Source organism: Sturnira hondurensis, unplaced genomic scaffold (assembly GCF_014824575.4).
Source record: "Sturnira hondurensis isolate 20B ecotype Veracruz unplaced genomic scaffold, ASM1482457v3 Scaffold0006413, whole genome shotgun sequence".
In the NCBI taxonomy this organism is placed as follows: Eukaryota; Metazoa; Chordata; class Mammalia; order Chiroptera; family Phyllostomidae; genus Sturnira; species Sturnira hondurensis.
In genome coordinates this window covers 11,345,307-11,364,420 of record NW_028079044.1, presented here as the reverse complement: position 1 = coordinate 11,364,420, position 19,114 = coordinate 11,345,307, and the positions used below count along the sequence as shown (strand labels likewise).

Genomic DNA, 19,114 nt, shown 5'->3' with positions numbered 1-19,114 from the left:
TGGAGGTCGGAGACGTGGGTGCCCCAGGACCCGCCTTTAAAACAGCACGTTGTCCTTTCCTCCTCCCGAGAGTTCTCCCCGCCGACACCCGACCCGACCACCAGCGCCGGGGCCAACGTCCTCAGCGAGCCCCAAGATCCCCAACGCCGTCCCTTCCACCGGCACGCGGCGGGCAGCCTGCAACGTCACGCCTGCGCCAAGCTGCCAGGCAGGTCCTCTTCTCCACCTCCGCCTCCCCCGCCCCCTTCCGTCTCCCAAGCGGCGCGGCTTTCTGGAAGGTTCGTGAAGGCGTTGGGCGCCTACTTTTACACCGCAGCCGGCTGGAATCCGCGTCCATCCGTCTTCCCGAACCCACGCAAACCCATCCCCGCTAGCCATGCCCGAGAACGTGGCACCCCGGAGCGGGACTCCCGCCGGAGCCGCCGGCGGCCGCAACAAAAGCGCCTATAAGGACCGCGATAAGCCGGCCCAGATCCGCTTCAGCAACATCTCCGCGGCCAAAGGTATCGCTCCCCGGGCCTGAGCCGCGGCCCAACGGGGTGTATCCCCGCGTTCCCACTCTGGTCTTGGGTGGGCACGGCTCATCTTTGTTACTTCTTCAGATGATCCCGCTTGTGCTTATGAAGAAGAAAGAAGCTTTGTGGAGGGGCTTTATTGTTTTCTGCCGATATTTCTCAACCCTGAATGTGAAGGGTTTCGGATTTGCCCCGCTCTGGTCCTAGGCGCTTATAGCTTTTCCTCATGGTCACTCATTACACTTAAAGGGGGCGACGCCCTCCTGCAACGGCCCTTTGGGTTGTGACAGTTAAGCCCTGTCGCGTACTCGCGTATTGGTTCCACTAGTGAAATATTTGCACGATACTTTTCCGTTCTCTTGAGCCTCCAAAAATGTCAAATAAGCTTCCCTTGAACAACTGTTGAAACGAATTGGATAAACTCTTAATGCCTAATTTGGGGCGGGATCCTTTGTTTTGGGCTGTGGGGAATAGATTTGTTTGAGAGTAATTGCGGAAAGCCACATTATGCTTTTTTGTTCTCTCTGCATGTGTAGCTAAACACAAGCAAATCAAGAAACATGGACAGTTAGCTGGAGTTGAGGTTTTGTTGGTTTTGTGGAACACTGTTGGCAATAAAGACCCGAGTTTTATTCTCTGTTGCCATTACTTCATGACTTTGTAACCTTTAAGTCTTAGCTGAGGTTTCCTTACCTCTAAAATAGAGAAATGTTCTCTTCTTTGTACAGATTTTTTTTTAAAGATTTTATTTATTTATCTCAGAGGGGAAGGGGGAGGGACAGAGAGAGGGAGAGAAACATCAATGTAGGGTTGCCTCTGGGAACTGGCCTGCAACCCAGGCATGTGCCCTGACTGGGAATCGAACCGCGATCGTGTGGTTCGCAGGCCTGCGCTCAATCCACTGAGCTACACCAGCCAGAGCTGTACAGATGTTGATGGTTAAGAGAAATCTAGCTCATACAGAATCTGTAAGGGAAGGTGAGAACAAAGGCTTAGAGGTCTTGCGTTTGTGTGTTGAGTACAGTGAGTATTTCATTCAGTTTTGAGTGAGCACGAAGGGCCAAATCTTGAAGGCACTGGTGTCTTGGATTTGGCGTAACTCCCTGACTAGAGTTCAGTTTTCAGTTGAATGAGTTAATAGCTAACTGGTAAACAGCTGCCTGTATAAAATATAGTCTTACAAATGTTTGAGGTCATCCTGTGTGACTGGGGATGTGAGACAGTGCTAAAAGAAATAGGTACAGCAGGTCCTCGAATAATGTCTTTGTTTAACGTGGTTTCTTTGTGTTGTTAATAAGCTGCCCTAGGAACTTTTGTATTTATAATTAGTATTATGGTAACATTGGTTTCGTTATATGTCATTTGGCCACAGTTCCAAGGATGTGTCAGTGATGTTAAGTGAGGTCTCACTGTACACTGGAGGCAGGATGGTGGAGTAAGGGAATAGGTTCAAATTTGGGTCTAGTGAGTTGGAGAGATCAGAATGACTAGAGGAGTAGATTTAGGGACTTGTTTGGAAAATCAGAAGAGGATATTCCTGGAAATAAATATTGGGTAGATGGCTATCTAGGGGACATAGTGGAAGCTTGGGGTTATTACAATAGAAATAAGATGTTAGATTAAATTCTGGGGTCATTTAACCCCCTGAGGGGGATTAAAAGAGCTACATGATAGATTTTCAACAAACAAGGAAGGTATAGCATGGGAAGTGTACTGAGGTGACCTTTGAAACAACATCCAACAGAGAATTGAAACTGGACAAGGAAGGTATGCATGTAGGAAGGAGAGACCACCTAGATGATGTGAGCAAGACTCAGAGCAAAATGATAGTCCAACAAAATTCTGCAAACTGGTTGAGAAAAGCTGTTACTATTTGCATTATTAGTTTAACTTGGGGGAGCCAGTTTTTTATTTTGATGTGACCAAAAAAGAGAGAATAGTACCATTGGTTGAGGTAAAAAACCACACACGCACACACGTCATAGTAGTCGTAGTAGTAGTACTCTGTTGTACGCTGTGTGTTAAGCTTTAGACACTCTGGGAGATACAAACCATCTAAAGTTTTTTATTTTTTGGATGTGTATTATTTTTATTATCTTTATGTAGGTTAATACAAGGTTGTTGTTTTTTTAGCTTTATCCATTTTTAGAGAGGGGGCAAGGGAGGGAGAGAGGGAGAGAGACATCCATCGGTTGCCTCTTGCGCATGCCCTGACTGGGGACTGAACCCGCAGTATAAGGTCATTCTCAAAGTGAATTGATTTGCTTTAGAATCATAGCCATGAGAGTCCACTAAAATTGCCTGGAAGGCTGATATATAATATTGACTAGATAATTAGGAACAGTAGCCCAAAACTAAGAAATAATTAGGTAGAAACAATTTTTAAATTATACCAAATATTTTCTATTAAGCTCTTTAAGATTATGTATTATTATTCACACAAATGCAGGATGGGGGCAAGCATTATGTAATGGTGGAGTACACAGAAACTATTAGGGCACAATCTCAACCCTGTGGGGATGGAGTGAAGATGCTATGTGAGAAAGGGGGACATTTAATCTGTTGTCCTGATGTTGTCAAAGAAAGGGGGGCAGGTATTATTCATCAATTCCAATTTCTCTCAGGAAGTAATAAGTGGACTAGTGAAATACAAACATTCTCATGAACACATGGTAAGAATAAGTAACTTTGGAATGGTAGACTGTGTGTCCAGAGATGTTGAATAGCATATTGATAATGACTGAAAGCTCTAAGTTTAGATTTTGTTTTTTAATTACTTATTTATTTTTAGAGGGGGGGAGAGGGAGAGAAACATCAGTGTGTGATTGACTCGTGCGTGCCTCTGACCAGGGACCTGGCCTGCAACCCAGGCATGTGCCCTGACTGGGAATCAAACCAGTGACCTTTTGGTTCACAGGCTGGCGCTCAATCCACTGAGCCATAACAGCAAGGGGTAGTTTTGGTTTTTAAGTTAACATTTGGCTTTTTTTTTTTTTTTGGAGGGATGGGTCAAACAAATAATTATATAGTATAGTAGGAGGTCTAGTGTGCACTGTTGCTACTTGTCTTATTTTAAAGAATGGAGAAAAGAATATAATCATTCAGAGCTAGATGGTATCATTTTGATATTAAAAGGAAGATTAGATCTTCATAATTAATTCTGCCATAGGCAGACCATAAGAACTGTGTATAGTGACTTTAACAGCAAAACATTAATTATATGGCATACAATTAAAGGAGTAAGTTATTCTGTTTCCCATAGATTATTATTAAACAATTTTCTTTAGTGGAAATAGTGAACTGTTCTACGCCATATCCTAATAAGGACAAGATGAGAAATCACTTTGTTCTTCAAACAGTTTTGATTTCTTTTTCTTCCTTTACAGCTGTTGCTGATGCTATTAGAACAAGCCTTGGACCAAAAGGAATGGATAAGATGGTAAAAACTAAATCATATGTTACTTAATTGAGTGATACTGTCTATGTTGCAAGATCTTTATAGAGGGTTTAGATGTACTGTGTAAAAAGTAAAATGTGTTAGAAAGGCACTTTTGAGAGTTCAGAAGAGCGATAGATTACTTGGGAGGGAACAGGACTTAACTATAATTCATATTTTTTAAAATATTTTTTAAACAATGAAAGTGTATATGCAAATTTAGTTATCTGTTGTGTTGTTAGAATGTATAGTAAAGTGAGGCGGAAGTATTTGTGTTTAATATTCCTTATTGACATAGTTCTCTGACCTGACATAGAGATAGGTCTGGGATTTCAGCTCTACTTCTAGCTTTGTTGACTGGCAACATAAAACAGATATATTCCAATGCCTTTTAGGTAATATACCCTCAAATTTAGTGCTAGTTAACTTCCATAATGTGATACAAGGAAACAATATAGAGGACTGTCTGGATGATACACCAATTGTTATTCCTTCTGGATATTTTTATATCTGCCTGATAGCAATGGTGGGGTTTTTTTGTTTGTTTGTTTGGTTGGTTTTTTTGCTCTTTGTCAAGGATACTACAAAATACTGTGTTGACTGTAAGAATTGTGTAAGTTATAGAAATACCTAATCACTGTGTTGTACACCTGAAACTAATACTATATGTCAACTCTAACTGAAAATTTTTAATTATTTAAAAGCAGGTAATCAATAAAAAAAGAAATCGTGGTCAGTGCATTTATGGTACTGTATTTTGGGGGAAGGCATGGTATTATTGCTATGAACCTAGGAATGGTAATGATTTATTTTAAGGTATTATTTATTTTTAGAGGAAGAGAAAAATTAATGTACACGAGATACATAGATCAGTTGCCTCTCCCATGCTCCCAACTGGGGCCCTGACTGGGAATTGAACCAGTGACCCTTTTGGGTCACAGGCCAGCACTCAATCCACTGAGCCACACTGGCCAGGGCTGGTAGTGATTCTTTATAGTATTGTTTCTACCTATTTGTGTTTAGATTCCTTCTCTTTTTTCACAAATAAAATATAGTTGGAACAAAGCCAGCTATTTCACATGTAAAGTTGGACTGTTGTGCGTATTACTAAATCATTATACTAATAATGATTGTTAGTATAAAGTTTGAAATTAAACACAGTTGTAAGTTATACAAATGAAACATCTCTATGAGAGGTACTAAAATTAGTAGAGCTTTTAGAGTGTTACAGTAATGCCACATAAAGAAAACAATTTTGCAATCATAACTTTTTAAAAAAATAAAAACTTTACAGATTCAAGATGGGAAAGGCGATGTGACCATTACAAATGATGGTGCCACCATTCTGAAACAAATGCAAGTGTTGCATCCAGCTGCTAGAATGGTAAGTATCGTTTTAGATAAGGTGTAGATTTTAAGTGCACAGTTTAATATCTGGTGAACAGTTAAATTTGTTTTATTTGATCACATGATATAATTTAAGCATTGTGATTTTTGTCTTGTTAGGCAAAACAGGAATATTTTTAGGATACACTGTGTGTCTAAGATTGTGCTCTTCAGTGCAAGGTGTTTATGCTTCTAAACAGGAATGTACCATATACTTGACAAAGGAGGAGAGAACATGAAATTGTATAAGTCATTAATTTAATGCGTATTGGATAACAGCAAAATAATTTTCATTGTGTGAAAAATTGTGTCGAAACTTAGAATGACATTTATTAAAAACAACTGCCAATTCATCTAAGAAGCATGATGATTTCAGTGTCAAGTGAGAAGTTAACCCTGTCAGCAAAAAGAGATTTCTGTCTATTAAAAAGTCCCTTTTAATTATGTAAAGATGACTTTTTAAGTGAATTGGGTTATGCTTATACAGGGTCAGTTCATATAAACTTGGTAAAAAACTCCAGCCGATACTGTATTCTCTCCTGGAATTCCTCCATTTCATAGCTTCCAAGGCTACAGGATAACTGTGGTACAACATTATTTATGCTTTCTGACAGGAACTTTTAAGTAGCTTGGGAGCAAATACTTACAACCCACAGTATGAATCAGAAATCATAATATGGTGTCTTATAGAGTATATAGATAGAATATTTAATGCCACAAATATATCAGTCATCATTTTAAAATGAAACGAAAGGTAGACAAGTCCAGATTCGTATTGAATCTTACAGTGTTGATAACAATCAAATTGGGATGCTGATGTCAAGGCCATTTTTATATTTGAATTGGTTGTTATTGGGTTAACATTTTTTAAGATTTTATTTATTTATTCTTAGAGAGAGGGAGAGAAACATGAATGAGTGGTTGACTCTCACATGCCCCCCAACTGGGGACCTGGCCCACAACCCAGGCATGTGCCCTGACTGGGACTTGAACCAGTGACTTGGGATCACAGGCAGGCACTCAGTTCACTTAGCCACACCAGCCAGGGCTGGTTCTTATCATTTCTCATTGAACAAATTAATGTGTTCTGTTCACTTAGCTGGTGGAGTTGTCTAAGGCACAAGATATAGAAGCAGGAGATGGCACCACATCAGTGGTCATTATTGCTGGCTCTCTCTTAGACTCCTGTACCAAGCTTCTTCAGAAAGGTAGGTAGAACATACTTTATTATTGTATAAAGGTAAAAAGTTATTAAGTCATGTCAGATTTAAGATTTAATTTGGAATAATCTTTTTACTTAGGAATTTTTAGAGTAAATTTTGCTGTGTTTATTATATGAATTAGGGTTTCCCCCCTTTTTTGCCAACTTTCTTTTTTAAGTGTAAAATTTGTTTTCACTTTTAACTAGCCTGTGTATGTAATCTGTTTCAAATTAAATGGAAATTAATTATTAGCCATAGTTAAACAGCTAAGGTTATTCAAAGCATTATATTTTTAATTGAAGCGTAAGTTAATCTGTAGTTGAAAACAAGATTGGGATTGATTTAGGGAGGGAGAGGGTGAAGCTGGTTGGAGATAGGAAAAGGGAGAAAAAGTGAGAACAGCTGTTAGAGCATAAACAATAAAAACTAAATATTAAATAAGCTCAAATAAAACTTATGACTGCTTTGAAATTTTAATGAATAGAAAAAATTTAAATGTGTCAAATACTAGTTTATCTGTTATATTTAAGTAACTAGATTTTCACAAATGACAGGGATTCACCCAACTATCATTTCCGAGTCATTCCAGAAGGCTTTGGAAAAGGGTATTGAAATCTTGACTGACATGTCTCGACCTGTGGAACTGAGTGACAGAGAAACTTTGTTAAATAGTGCAACTACTTCATTGAACTCAAAGGTGAGACAAGCACTGAGGGATCATTGTAAAATTATAGCTTAAGGTTTGTTAAGAACTGCAGCTCTTATGCTGTGATTTTTATGATACTGTACACTTAAATGTTAAGTCTCAAGAGTGACCAAGTAACTAAAGTAATTTGTATAACTGATTCAAGTAAAATTTACTTCTTCAAGCCTTTCAGATAAATTGTATTGCCATTTAACAGATGTAAAAATAGGTCCAGTGAAGTTAAATAATTCATCTAACACCCACAAATAAGGGGTAGAACTGAGGTTTGGATCAGGGCCAAGTTGCCTGTCCATAATCCATCTCTTAACTAACATCTATGCTGTTTTTCTTAATTATCAAATTTAAAGCAATGCCGTTCTTTTGAATTTCTTGGTAAAATTATGTCACCTTCTGTGTTTTGTTATGTTCTGTCTCTCACACACATTTATTCTTTTTCCTTTTCATCAGCATTATATCAATATATTCTTTTTTCTCAAATGTTAAATGGAGAGCTAGAGAATATTCTTGAATGTCCCCAGAAGTAATACAGACAGAATAGTAGAATGGTTACAAGCATTGGTCATAGAGTTCAATGCTGGCTCCATCACTTTATAACTAGACTGTTAGTTGACTATTTCAATTTCTTCATCTGAGGGTTGAATGAGTATATGAACATAAAGTGCCAAGACCACTGCCTGGCATATGATAAGTGCTGAGTAAGTGTTAGTGGCTATTTTTACCAATGCCTCAGTATTACAGGGGCTCATACATAGCATACACAGATTCATTTTAGATAGGAAACCTCCACATAAAATTAGTTTTCTCTTTATCTATTATATTAATAAAAGGGGGAAACAAATGTACATTTTTAAAATTTATTCATTTGGAGAGGGGAGAAACATCAATTTGCTGTTCTGTGTAGTCATTCATTGATTGCTTCTATATGCCCACATTGGGAATAGAACCCCCAGCTTTGGTGTATCTGGATAATGCTCTAACCAACCAAGCTATCCAGAAAGGCCCAAAATATGTATTTTTATTTTGTGCCCTTGGTGGCTGGCAACCTGAGTCGAAAAGAGTATTTATGGAATGTTTTCTCATATATGATATACCCACTTTCCCTCCCTGCCACCCCTAAAATAGTGATTGATTACTTCTCTCTCCCTCCCTCCCTCTTTCCCTCTCTCTCTAAGATTTTATTTATTCCTAGAGAGAAGGGAAGTGGGGGTGGCAGGGGGAGAGACATCAGTGTAAAAGAGAAACATAGATCGATTGCCTCCTGCCCGTATTTTGGGGACGAAACCCACAACCTGGGCATTTGCCCTGACTGGGAATCAAACCAGTAACCTTTGACTTTGCAGGACAATGCCCAGCCAACTGAGCCATACCAGTCAGGGCAAGATTACTTTATGAAAATCTTTATCAGTAAAGAATTAGAACCTTTTCTATTGTGAAGCTGATTTTTTTTTTATTCTAGGTTGTCTCTCAATATTCAAGTCTGCTTTCTCCAATGAGTGTAAATGCAGTGATGAAAGTGATTGATCCAGCCACAGCTACCAGTGTAGATCTTAGAGATATTAAAATAGTTAAGAAACTTGGGTAAGCATATATATTTATAACTTTAATGAAAACTAATTTTGAAAATAAACGTAAAACTGTTGCCAAAATTATATATTTCTTTAAATACCTAAGTGAAAGTCACAAAGCCCTTTCTTTCTGATTTTCATTAGAATTTGATTAATTTGGGAATCTCAAGAATTTGTATTCTCTTATGATGGCAGGGCAGTAGAGTGATCAAAGAGGTTCAGGAAGGGGCACTAATGTGAGTGAGGCTGAAGCACATTTTATTGCATTGATGATTGTTAATCTGTTAGACATCTATTAAACACACAGACTTCTACTCCCTGTTAACTATCCCCTTGCTTCCTTTTTTCATAGTGGAACAATTGATGACTGTGAGTTGGTGGAAGGGCTGGTTCTCACTCAAAAGGTGGCAAATTCCGGTATAACCAGAGTTGAAAAGGCAAAGATTGGGCTTATTCAATTTTGCTTATCTGCTCCTAAAACAGATGTAAGTAGAACCAGGTGAAGTTGGTTCTTTATGTGTTTAACTTCTAAAAACAGACTTTGTGTTCATTATAATAAAAATAAAAAATACTGATACTAGTGATAAAAAGTAGATATCTCAAAAGAATTAGTAAAATTGAAACAAAAGTAGAAATTATTGTATGCCAAAGCATGACAAAATCTATAGCGTGAATTGACTAGTTAGTAAAATTGAGCATTGATTTACTTCATAGATGGAGACATACGTTAACAATAAGGGTAGGTATAAAATAATAAAAATAGGTTATGTAAAAGTTACTGTGTAGGTGGGATTTCTAGGTCCTTTCTAGTTTTCTGAGGACAGAAACCTTCACAGTAGCAGCCAGATCTTTTTCCTACATTTGTACAAATGAAACTTTAAACCAGTTTAATATCCATACTCTGACAAATAACATGGTAAAGTAAGTAACAAGGATGCAAGTGAAATTATTTCAGTAATATTTTGTATTAAGAGAATTGGAATATTTGTACAAATACAAAAATAATAATTTTGTACATTTTTTAAAGATTTTATTTATCTTTAGAGGGGAAGGTAAGGGAGAGAGGGAGAAAAATATCAATGTATGGTTGCCTCTTGAGCGTCCCCTGCTGTGAACTGGCCTGCAACCCAGGCATATGCCCTGACTGGGAATCAAACCGTGATTGTTTGGTTTGTAGGCCTGTGCTCGATCCACTGAGCTATACCAGCCAGGGCTAATTTTGTATACTTTTTGATGATCAAAATGTACTTGTGTAAATACACACATGTACATACACAATGGGGGACCCCCAAAATCCAGAATTATCTTCTGGAGGGGAAGCCTTGTATATATAGTACAGGCTTCCCCTGCTAGGTGAGTGTTTTAGGAACCCATCTGTGTCAGTGTAATAGCTGGTGTTCTAAGAGGCTGCGTTCAACTTCAGTGAACTTTTTTTTGAAGACTTTCAAAATATTTGCCTATTTATCTTTTTTAAAGATTATATATATTTATTTAGAGAGAGGAAGAGAGGGAAAGAAACATCAATTTGTGGTTGTCTCTTGTGTGCCCCCTACTGGGGATCTGACCTGCACTCCAGGCCAGTGCCCTGAGTGGGAATTGCACCGGCGACCTTTTGGTTTGCAGGCCAGCACTCAGTCCACTAAGCCACACCAGCCAGGTGCCTGTTTCATTATCGTGATCTACAAGTGCACCTGCCCACACCACATTTCATTGTTCAGCGGGTTTTGACCCTGTGCCCTACCCTGCTAGTTCACCCATTCACTCTCAAGTGACTTTTTTTGTTTCTCTGGGTGAAAAATGTCCTCAAAGGGAAATGTACCGATGTGGAAGAAGTGAAGCAAAAAAAACGGCGGAAGCACTAAAAGTCATCAAAATTGATGAGTTCAGAAATTGTTTTGAGCAGTGGAAAAAATGTCTCAGTAGGTGTATTGCTACAATAGGTGTAATCAAATGGAGATTACTTTGAAGGTGACTGAAGTTTAAACATGTAAGACAAATGCACAGTTTTTTAAATACCAGTTTTGGGGGCATTTTACACTCTCACACAACACACACACACACTCAGCAGAAGTAATGCCAGCTTGAGTGTGGTTAATAGGGTAATAATATGGGTGTAATTATAGTTTTAATTTAAACATTTCCCCCAAAATGTCATATGGTACGCTTGAGTGTGATATTGGTATGTTACAGAATTGTACATGCTTATGATTTTTGTAATAAAAAAGGAGTGTTATTTGTGCTGGACCCTGTATATGAATGACACAAAGTATATGTATATAGATCAGTATAAAAGGTCTGCATTAAGTTAGTGTATATTCATAATAGACCTTTTCTATTCATGTTTGTATATAATATTTGGTATGATTTTGGTTGGATTTATAATGTAATAATATTTCCATTAAGCCTTTTTCCCTTTAAAATTATGGGTTTTTTCTAAATAGATGGATAATCAGATAGTAGTATCTGACTATGCCCAGATGGACCGAGTGCTACGAGAGGAGAGAGCCTATATTCTAAACTTGGTGAAGCAAATTAAGAAAACAGGATGTAATGTCCTTCTCATACAGAAGTCTATTCTCAGGTGTGGGGCTGTTTATTTTGTTTACCTTTTAATAGTAGTTGATTTTGGATCCCCTCAAGTTATTTTTATTTCATTTATTTTGACTCTAGTAATTTTTAAAAAAATGATTTAAGGTAGTTAAAGAACTAGACAGCTAATGAATCTGCATTTTGAGACATTCAGATAATCCCTTAAAGTGGGTTCTCTTCCCATTGTGATAATTTAAATGTGGGATATATAATCTTTTTAGACCAAGATCCTAAATATCAAGTAAATAGAATGCTTTGCCTTTCAGTGTTTTCTTCTAATATGTTGATATGTTGATGGATTCCCACATACTCTGTTTACTAATACGTTATGCCAGAAAGACTGTGGATGCTCATTTTATATAGAAACTTTGAGGAGTTGGAATATGTGGTTCTTGTGTAATAGGTAGTATCCCTGAGTAAATTGCTCTTAAAATTTAGTTATATATTCCCCCATCTGGTATCACAGGGTTATTAGGATCATTCCAGGTAATTTGTGGGAAGATGTAAATTTGTGGTCTTGAATTAATCATATTTCATTCAAGTTAGGAGGTATCAATAAAGTTTTAAATTTTTTTAATTGCTTTTTATTATTTTTTTAAATATTTTTATTTATTTACTTATCTTTAGAGGGGAAGGGAAGGAGAGAAGGAGAGAAATATCAACGTATGGTTGCCTCTCGTGAGTCCCCTGCTGGGAACTGGCCTGCAACCCAGGCATGTGCCCTGACTGGGAATCGAACCGCGATCGTGTGGTTCGCAGGCCCACTTTAAATTGCTTTTTAGAGAGAGAAAGAGAAACATTAGTTTGTCATTTTACTTATTTCTGTATTCATTGGTTGCTCCTTATGTGTGCCCCAACCAGGGATCAAACCTGCAACCTTTGTATATTGGGGCCAATTGAGCGCCCCAGCAAGGGCTCAGTAACGTTTTAATTATCAGAGATATACTTACTTGGTATTTTTTTCAATAACATAATTATCTTGGTGTTTTACAAATAGTGTCATTGGAGTACATTTTAATATTATTCATTGGAAACCTTAATTTAAGAATTTTGAGCTCCAGTTGGTTAAGTCATCCCACAAAGCAAAAGGTCAGCAGTTCGATTCCTGGTGGGGGCACATGCCAAGGTTGTGGATTCAGTCCTCAGTTGGGTGCACATGAGAGGCAACCGATCTTTGTTTCTCTTTCACATCAATGTTTCTCTCTTTCTCTCTCTCTTCCCTTCTCTCTAAAACTAAAATTGAATCTTTCAAATACATTTAAAAATAATTTTGAGCTCAAAATTTAAATTATCTTCAATGATAATTTGAGTCATTGGTCATTTAAACAACAGTAAAATAATGAAAACCTTAAGATGCAGTTGGACAGCAGTTTTTTTAACCTATCATTGACGTACTGATTTTGTATTTTAGAGATGCTCTTAGTGATCTTGCATTACATTTCCTGAACAAAATGAAGATTATGGTGGTTAAGGATATTGAAAGAGAAGACATTGAATTCATTTGTAAGGTAAAATATTCCCGACATCTTTACGTGTGAAAATATGCAGTGATCAAATGTTTTAATTTGTAGATTTGACCATTTTTTCTAGACAATTGGAACCAAGCCTGTTGCTCATATTGACCAGTTCACTGTTGACATGCTGGGGTCGGCTGAGTTGGCTGAGGAGGTCAATTTAGATGGTTCTGGCAAACTCCTCAAGGTAACAGTGTTATAATTAAGCTTTATTTGCCTGGGATTTTTTTGTTTATTTTAATCCTTATTCCAAATAACCTAATTTATAATTTGTTCACTAAAGATTACAGGCTGTACAAGCCCTGGAAAAACAGTTACAATTGTTGTTCGTGGATCCAACAAATTGGTTATTGAAGAAGCTGAGCGCTCCATTCATGATGCCCTATGTGTCATTCGCTGTTTAGTGAAGAAGAGGTAATATAAATTGCTAAGTAACATTTAGAACATTAAAACTCCTATAATTTGACTATTTTAAAGGTATAAATGCTAAATTATTTAAAATGGATTTCTCTTGGATAAGGTACACTGAAAATATGTTTGTGAATTTCAGAGCACTTATAGCAGGAGGTGGTGCTCCAGAAATAGAGTTGGCTCTACGATTAACTGAATACTCACGAACATTGAGCGGTATGGAATCCTACTGCGTTCGTGCTTTTGCAGATGCTATGGAAGTCATTCCATCTACACTAGCTGAAAATGCAGGCTTGAATCCCATTTCTACAGTAACAGAGTTAAGAAACCGGCATGCCCAAGGAGAGAAAACTACTGGCATTAATGTCCGAAAGGTAATGAATGATTTAACCTTTGATTATTGCAGAAAATGTTGATGATTATAAAGTTTTTTTAAAGCTTCATAATTGTCTACTGAATGAAAAGCTTTGAAAGTAAAAATAGTCTTGGATTTAAATATAAGGCATGTAGGATAATTAATGTATGCCATTGAGTGAGAATGAAGATGATACCTTAAGTGAAAGGTATTTGTTTATTAGCTTTGCCAACTTACTGACTGTAGTTTTTGGCAAATTATATAGTCTGTGCTTCTCAGTTGTAAAAACAGATAATTAGTATGTCCCTCATAGGTCTGTTGTGAGGATTAAATGTATTACAAGAAAACTCTTACAAATATGCCTGGTGTAAACACTGTACATATTAACCATTGCTGCTATTGTGACCACCAGCCTAATACAGCCATCTAAAGTAAACAAAGAACAGTAATAATTTCCCCTTTTGTATTAATGTTTTATTAATGTTTCTTCATTGAGGAGACAGATAATACTTAGTAGGAAAAACTAACAATCCAAGCTGATATTTGTTTAATAATACAAAACTGCAAAGGAGGACTATGTGGTTTTAGTGAAAGCTGTATGAAAATGCAGCTTCCATTTGTAGGGCATGAAGAAATTTCAGATGGAGGAGCAAATCAGTTTATAGGTGAGAGAGACCAAGAAGTTCTGGTTTACTCTAGAGCAGAGGTTATATGTTGGTGATATTGTGGACTTTAAGGTTGGAAGGATCAGATAAAAGCTATAATGAAAACACCCTAGAGTATTGGAGCAGTTATGAGTTGAAAGCCACTAAAGTTTTTTAACCAAGAGGCTAAGATAAGAACATTTGTAGGTGGTAACACAGGAGACTGGTTTGCTTGTTACAGCCATCATCAGTAATTTTTAGGAGAAGGGGACTATGACAACATTGATAAGAATTTAAAAGTGAAATTTGAGAGAGATGTAAAAATGGCAGAACAGACCAGACTTGGTCAAAGTTAGAATTAGGATTCAGTAATGAATTGAGTGTTAGAGATCTTGTAATTTGCCTGGCTGGCATAGCTCAGTGGATTGAGCACGGGCCTGTGAACCAAAAAGTCGATGGTTCGATTCCCAGTCTAGGGCAGGTGCCTGGGTTGCAGGCCAGGTACCCAGTAGGGGGGTACATGAGAGGTAACCAACCATACATTGATGTTTCTCTCCCTCTTTTTCTACTTCCCTTCCTGTCTCTAAAAATAAAGGAAGAAAAATTTTTTAAGATCTTATAATTTTTAATCTCTGATCCTTGACCTAATTTGCCAGAATATTTTTAAATTAAAATATATAGACATTTTAGAATTAGGATTGGGGTGGGGGGATTAGGATTGGGGGAATCCAGCATTAGTTTTTTTTTTTTCAAATTTTACTTGAAATACAACATAGAGTCTGGAGAAGAGCTTATTACTTAGTAGAGAATATCTTATTCTTGATTAGACCAAGGGAAAGCTACATTTGAAAAGGCCTTGAGCCATACTGATAACAGTGTAATTGATGTGTATAATTACAGACACTAAAAGCAACTTGTGCTCATTTGCAGGGTGGTATTTCCAACATTTTGGAGGAACTGGTTGTCCAGCCTCTGTTGGTTTCAGTTAGTGCACTGACTCTAGCAACTGAAACTGTCCGGAGCATCCTGAAAATTGATGATGTGGTGAGTATGGATAGATTGTGAATTTTCCTATAGGGTCAGAAAGGCCTATTTTTTTTTAAGAAATTGCTCGGGTGGGGGTAGGGGGTAAATAGTATATTGCTGGTCATTAAGGTGAAAACAGTTTGCACTTTTATAGTCCTTTTTCACTTGTAACAATAGGATAATTGGATTTGGATAATTGCCTAAAATGTGTTCCATCCTTAAAATTCTTACAGGTTATTATTATTACAGGTTTTGAAACTCAAGTTTTTCTCTTGTCAGGTGAACACTCGGTAATCTGGATAATGCTGCTGGACTGGCAACATCATGGCCACTAATAGTGCAGCTGGAGTGGAAGGAAGGTTACTGGTGTTACTTGTTTCAGATACTGTTTCCTCTATGAATTCCTGGGCCTGGTCTTCCAGTTTGCATTTACTTGAAATTGTATTGATACAGTTTAATGAAAATATTAAATATTTGGTTTCAAAAGGCAGATTAATTTATTGTCACTCTCCTTCCAATATTCTCTTACTTCAGACACTCTTGAAAAACGTATATAAGAAGCGGGTGGGACGGATTCACAATTACCTGTTGATTTCTTAATCCTAAATACCTTGTGTTACTTTTTTTTTTTTCTTAAACAGAAGTACTGAGGGGAAAAATGGCCAAATTAATATGCTCATCACCCTGATAAATGACCATTTACATAAACTATTAAAGTAATACATATGCTGTTTAAAAAGTTAACATTACAGAAAGATACAAAGTAAAACAACAAAAGGCACCCTATACTTTATAATCCTGATCCCTTCTTTCAAGAATAAGCAGTTATGTTGAGATACCTTCTGCAAATAAAAGTGTACACATAGGTAGCAAATTTTATTTATACAAAAAGGATTCTTAACTAATATGTCATTTTTCAGTGATTTTAAACATTTTCATTGACTCTACCTTGATCAAGTATATGTCTCACCATGAATAGTGTAAAATCAGAGGAATCTCTTCCCTCGCTTTAACCTTCTTCCATTAATTCTTCACAAACTGTAGCTACTGATTTTTTAAAAACTTCTCAGGCACTCACCTTTATGAAAACTTCCATGGCTTCTGATTGCCTTTGTATAAAGGCCTGACCTTTGAAGTGGACCTAAATTGGGCCTACACAATCTGATACTACTCCCACCATCTCTTCTATTTCACATGGCGTGTTAAAAAGCAACTAGGACTCTTCGCTTTATCTGGGGGATTTCAGCCAATTAGTTTGAAGCTTACTTAGTATCTGACAACTCTAAATAGTTAAATAACATTTGGTAAATGGTAAGTCTTGATATGTTTAGGTATCTATTTCTGGATTATCTAGAATTTAATTCAACTTACTGTCTCCCCCTTTTAATGGCTATTTAGAACTTACTGTAAAACGAGCTTTTTCTGGCTGCCATGAAACTGTTGAATGAGGTATGTCCTAAAATCTTTTAAGTCAAAATACTCTCCAAATTATTTATATTGGGTCTTTTATCAATCATTCAGTACAAGGTTCAGCGTGTCATATATATATGGAATCCCTGAAGGTTCCATGGAAAAAGATAATCAGAACTAATAAATACAACAATGTAACAGGATGCAAGGCTAACACATAAGAAGTTGCATATCTATACAATCTAAAAAGAATTACAAAACATCAGGAATTAAGAAGATGAAAGACATGCACAATGAAAACTATAGAACATTGGTGAAATAAATGGAAACATCCCATGTTCATGGATTGGAAGACTTCACTGAAGATTTGTCAGCATGTGCACACTCTGGATCTGTCATGTCACCTGTGCCTCAGCTCTTACTACTGCCCTTTGCCCACTCTACCCCTCACACCACCTCTTTGTATTCTAGCACACTCCTGTTACAGAGCTTTTGCTCTTGCTTCCTTTTTTTTGAATTGTCTTTTAACCTTTTGCATTTTAATTATGGTGTTTCTTGGTGTGGGTCTCTTTGGGTTCATCTTGTTTGGTCCACTCTGCTTCCTGGACTTGCATGCCTATTTCCTTCACTAAGGGAAGTTTCCTGTCATTTTTTCAAATAGGTATTAATTTTCTTGCTATCTTCTGGCACCCCCATTTTTCTGGTGTTGGTCCACTTGAAGTCCCAAAGGCTCCTTACAGTATCTTTATCTTGGGGGGATGATTTTTGCGGTTCTGACTGGGTGGTTTTTGCTTCCTTATAGTCTAAATTGCTAATTTGATGCCCTGGCTGGTATAGCTCAGTGGATTGAGCACGGGCCTGCGAATCAGAGGACCGCGGTTCGATTCCCAGTCAGGGCACATGCCTGGTTTGCAGGCCAGCTCCGTGCAGGCCAACTCCCAGCAGGGGACGCACGAAAGGCAACCATACATTGATGTTTCTCTCCCTCTCCTTCCCTTCCCCTGTAAAGATAAATAAATGAAATCTTAAAACAAAAATAAATAAAATAAATTGCTAATTTGATTCTCAGCTTTACCCACTATATTGTTGATTTCCTGCAAATTCATTTTAGTTGGTGTATTCATTTCTGACTGATCCTTTTTTATACTGTTGAAGTTCTCATTAAGTTCATTGAACATCACTATAACCTGTGTTTGAACTCTGAACCTAGTATATTTGTCTCCATTTTTTTAGTTCTGGAGTTTTTTTAAATTTGGGATATGTTTCTCTCATTTTGGCAACCTCCTTGCATTCCTATGTATTAGGTAGAGCTGCTATATCTCAGCTTGGTAGAGTGGTATGTACTAGGTCTTGTGCAGGGTCCAGTGGCATAACCTCCCCCGTCACCCATGCTGGACACTCCAGCTGCACTCCCCACCCCCACCCCCCATCCCCTGCTATGTGGGCTGTTTACACCCTGTAGTCGAGCCTTAATTGCTGTTGGCATGTTGGTGGCAAGAATTTACCCCCTGGGCCAAGCAGCTGTGACCACCAACCTCTGACTACCATGGAGGATCAGCTGTGCAAGGGGCCCACCCCACAGAGCAGAACTTGGGATCTGGTGCCTGCTGAATCTGCCCCTTCAGTGTTGATTGAGGTGGTTGGAGTGTGGTTCTTTGAAGTATCTAGTCTGAAGCTGTCCATTGGGGGCCTCCCTGGAGGTACAGGCCAAGGTCAGCCACCACCAGTGTTCTGCCTGGGGCCACCTGGTATGAGCTACAAAGCAATCTACAGATGGCTGATACCGCTGGCCTTGAGGGTGCCCAGGCAAAGCTAAGCTGTGAACCAAGGCCAGCTGTTGCTAGTGCTGGGCCACTTGGCAACTGGTATGAGACACGCTGAGTCCAGATGCTGCTTGTTAGATTTTAAAGAATTCTAAAGCATGAACTGCAGCTGCTATTCATTTGGAAAATCCCACTGAACACAACTTGAGTGGGGTGGGGCGAACAGAGTGAGCTGGGTTGATGGAGCCTCAGATCCGACACCAGTCTCCGGTTCTGTGGGAGGCAAGGCTTATCAAAAGAACAGTGACATCTGCCATCACTTATGTCTGGGAGAAGGCTGTCTAATCCCCTGCTCACACCCAGTTACCAGGCACTTCAGGTCCTCTCCATGTCTCTAGTGCCTTTCAAACTTCTGCCCAGTGCTGGACCTCAGAGACTGTCTGAGTAAGTTTGTGCCTGGGCCCTTTAAGAGGAACTGCTTGAGGATCTAGAAGCTCTCTTAGTCACACTCCCCTGCCCTTTTCTACAGTTAGAAATTATGGGTGCTTCTCGGCACTGGAACCCTGGGCTATGGAGTCCTGGTGTGGGGTTG

The 19,114-nt window shown here is 38.1% G+C and overlaps 1 protein-coding gene across 1 annotated transcript; it reads left to right on the top strand.

The window, feature by feature from the left end:
- Positions 1–222: 222 nt before the first annotated feature.
- Positions 223–15,839, top strand: CCT4 (chaperonin containing TCP1 subunit 4). The gene is made up of 14 exons (XM_037048008.1): positions 223–503; positions 3,902–3,954; positions 5,246–5,335; positions 6,437–6,545; positions 7,094–7,236; positions 8,702–8,823; positions 9,163–9,295; positions 11,252–11,391; positions 12,811–12,907; positions 12,990–13,100; positions 13,197–13,327; positions 13,464–13,698; positions 15,254–15,367; positions 15,629–15,839. The coding sequence occupies exons 1-14, from the start codon at positions 377–379 to the stop codon at positions 15,641–15,643; spliced, it is 1,620 nt and encodes a 539-aa protein (XP_036903903.1). The 5' UTR covers positions 223–376; the 3' UTR covers positions 15,644–15,839.
- The last annotated feature ends 3,275 nt before the right edge of the window (positions 15,840–19,114 follow it).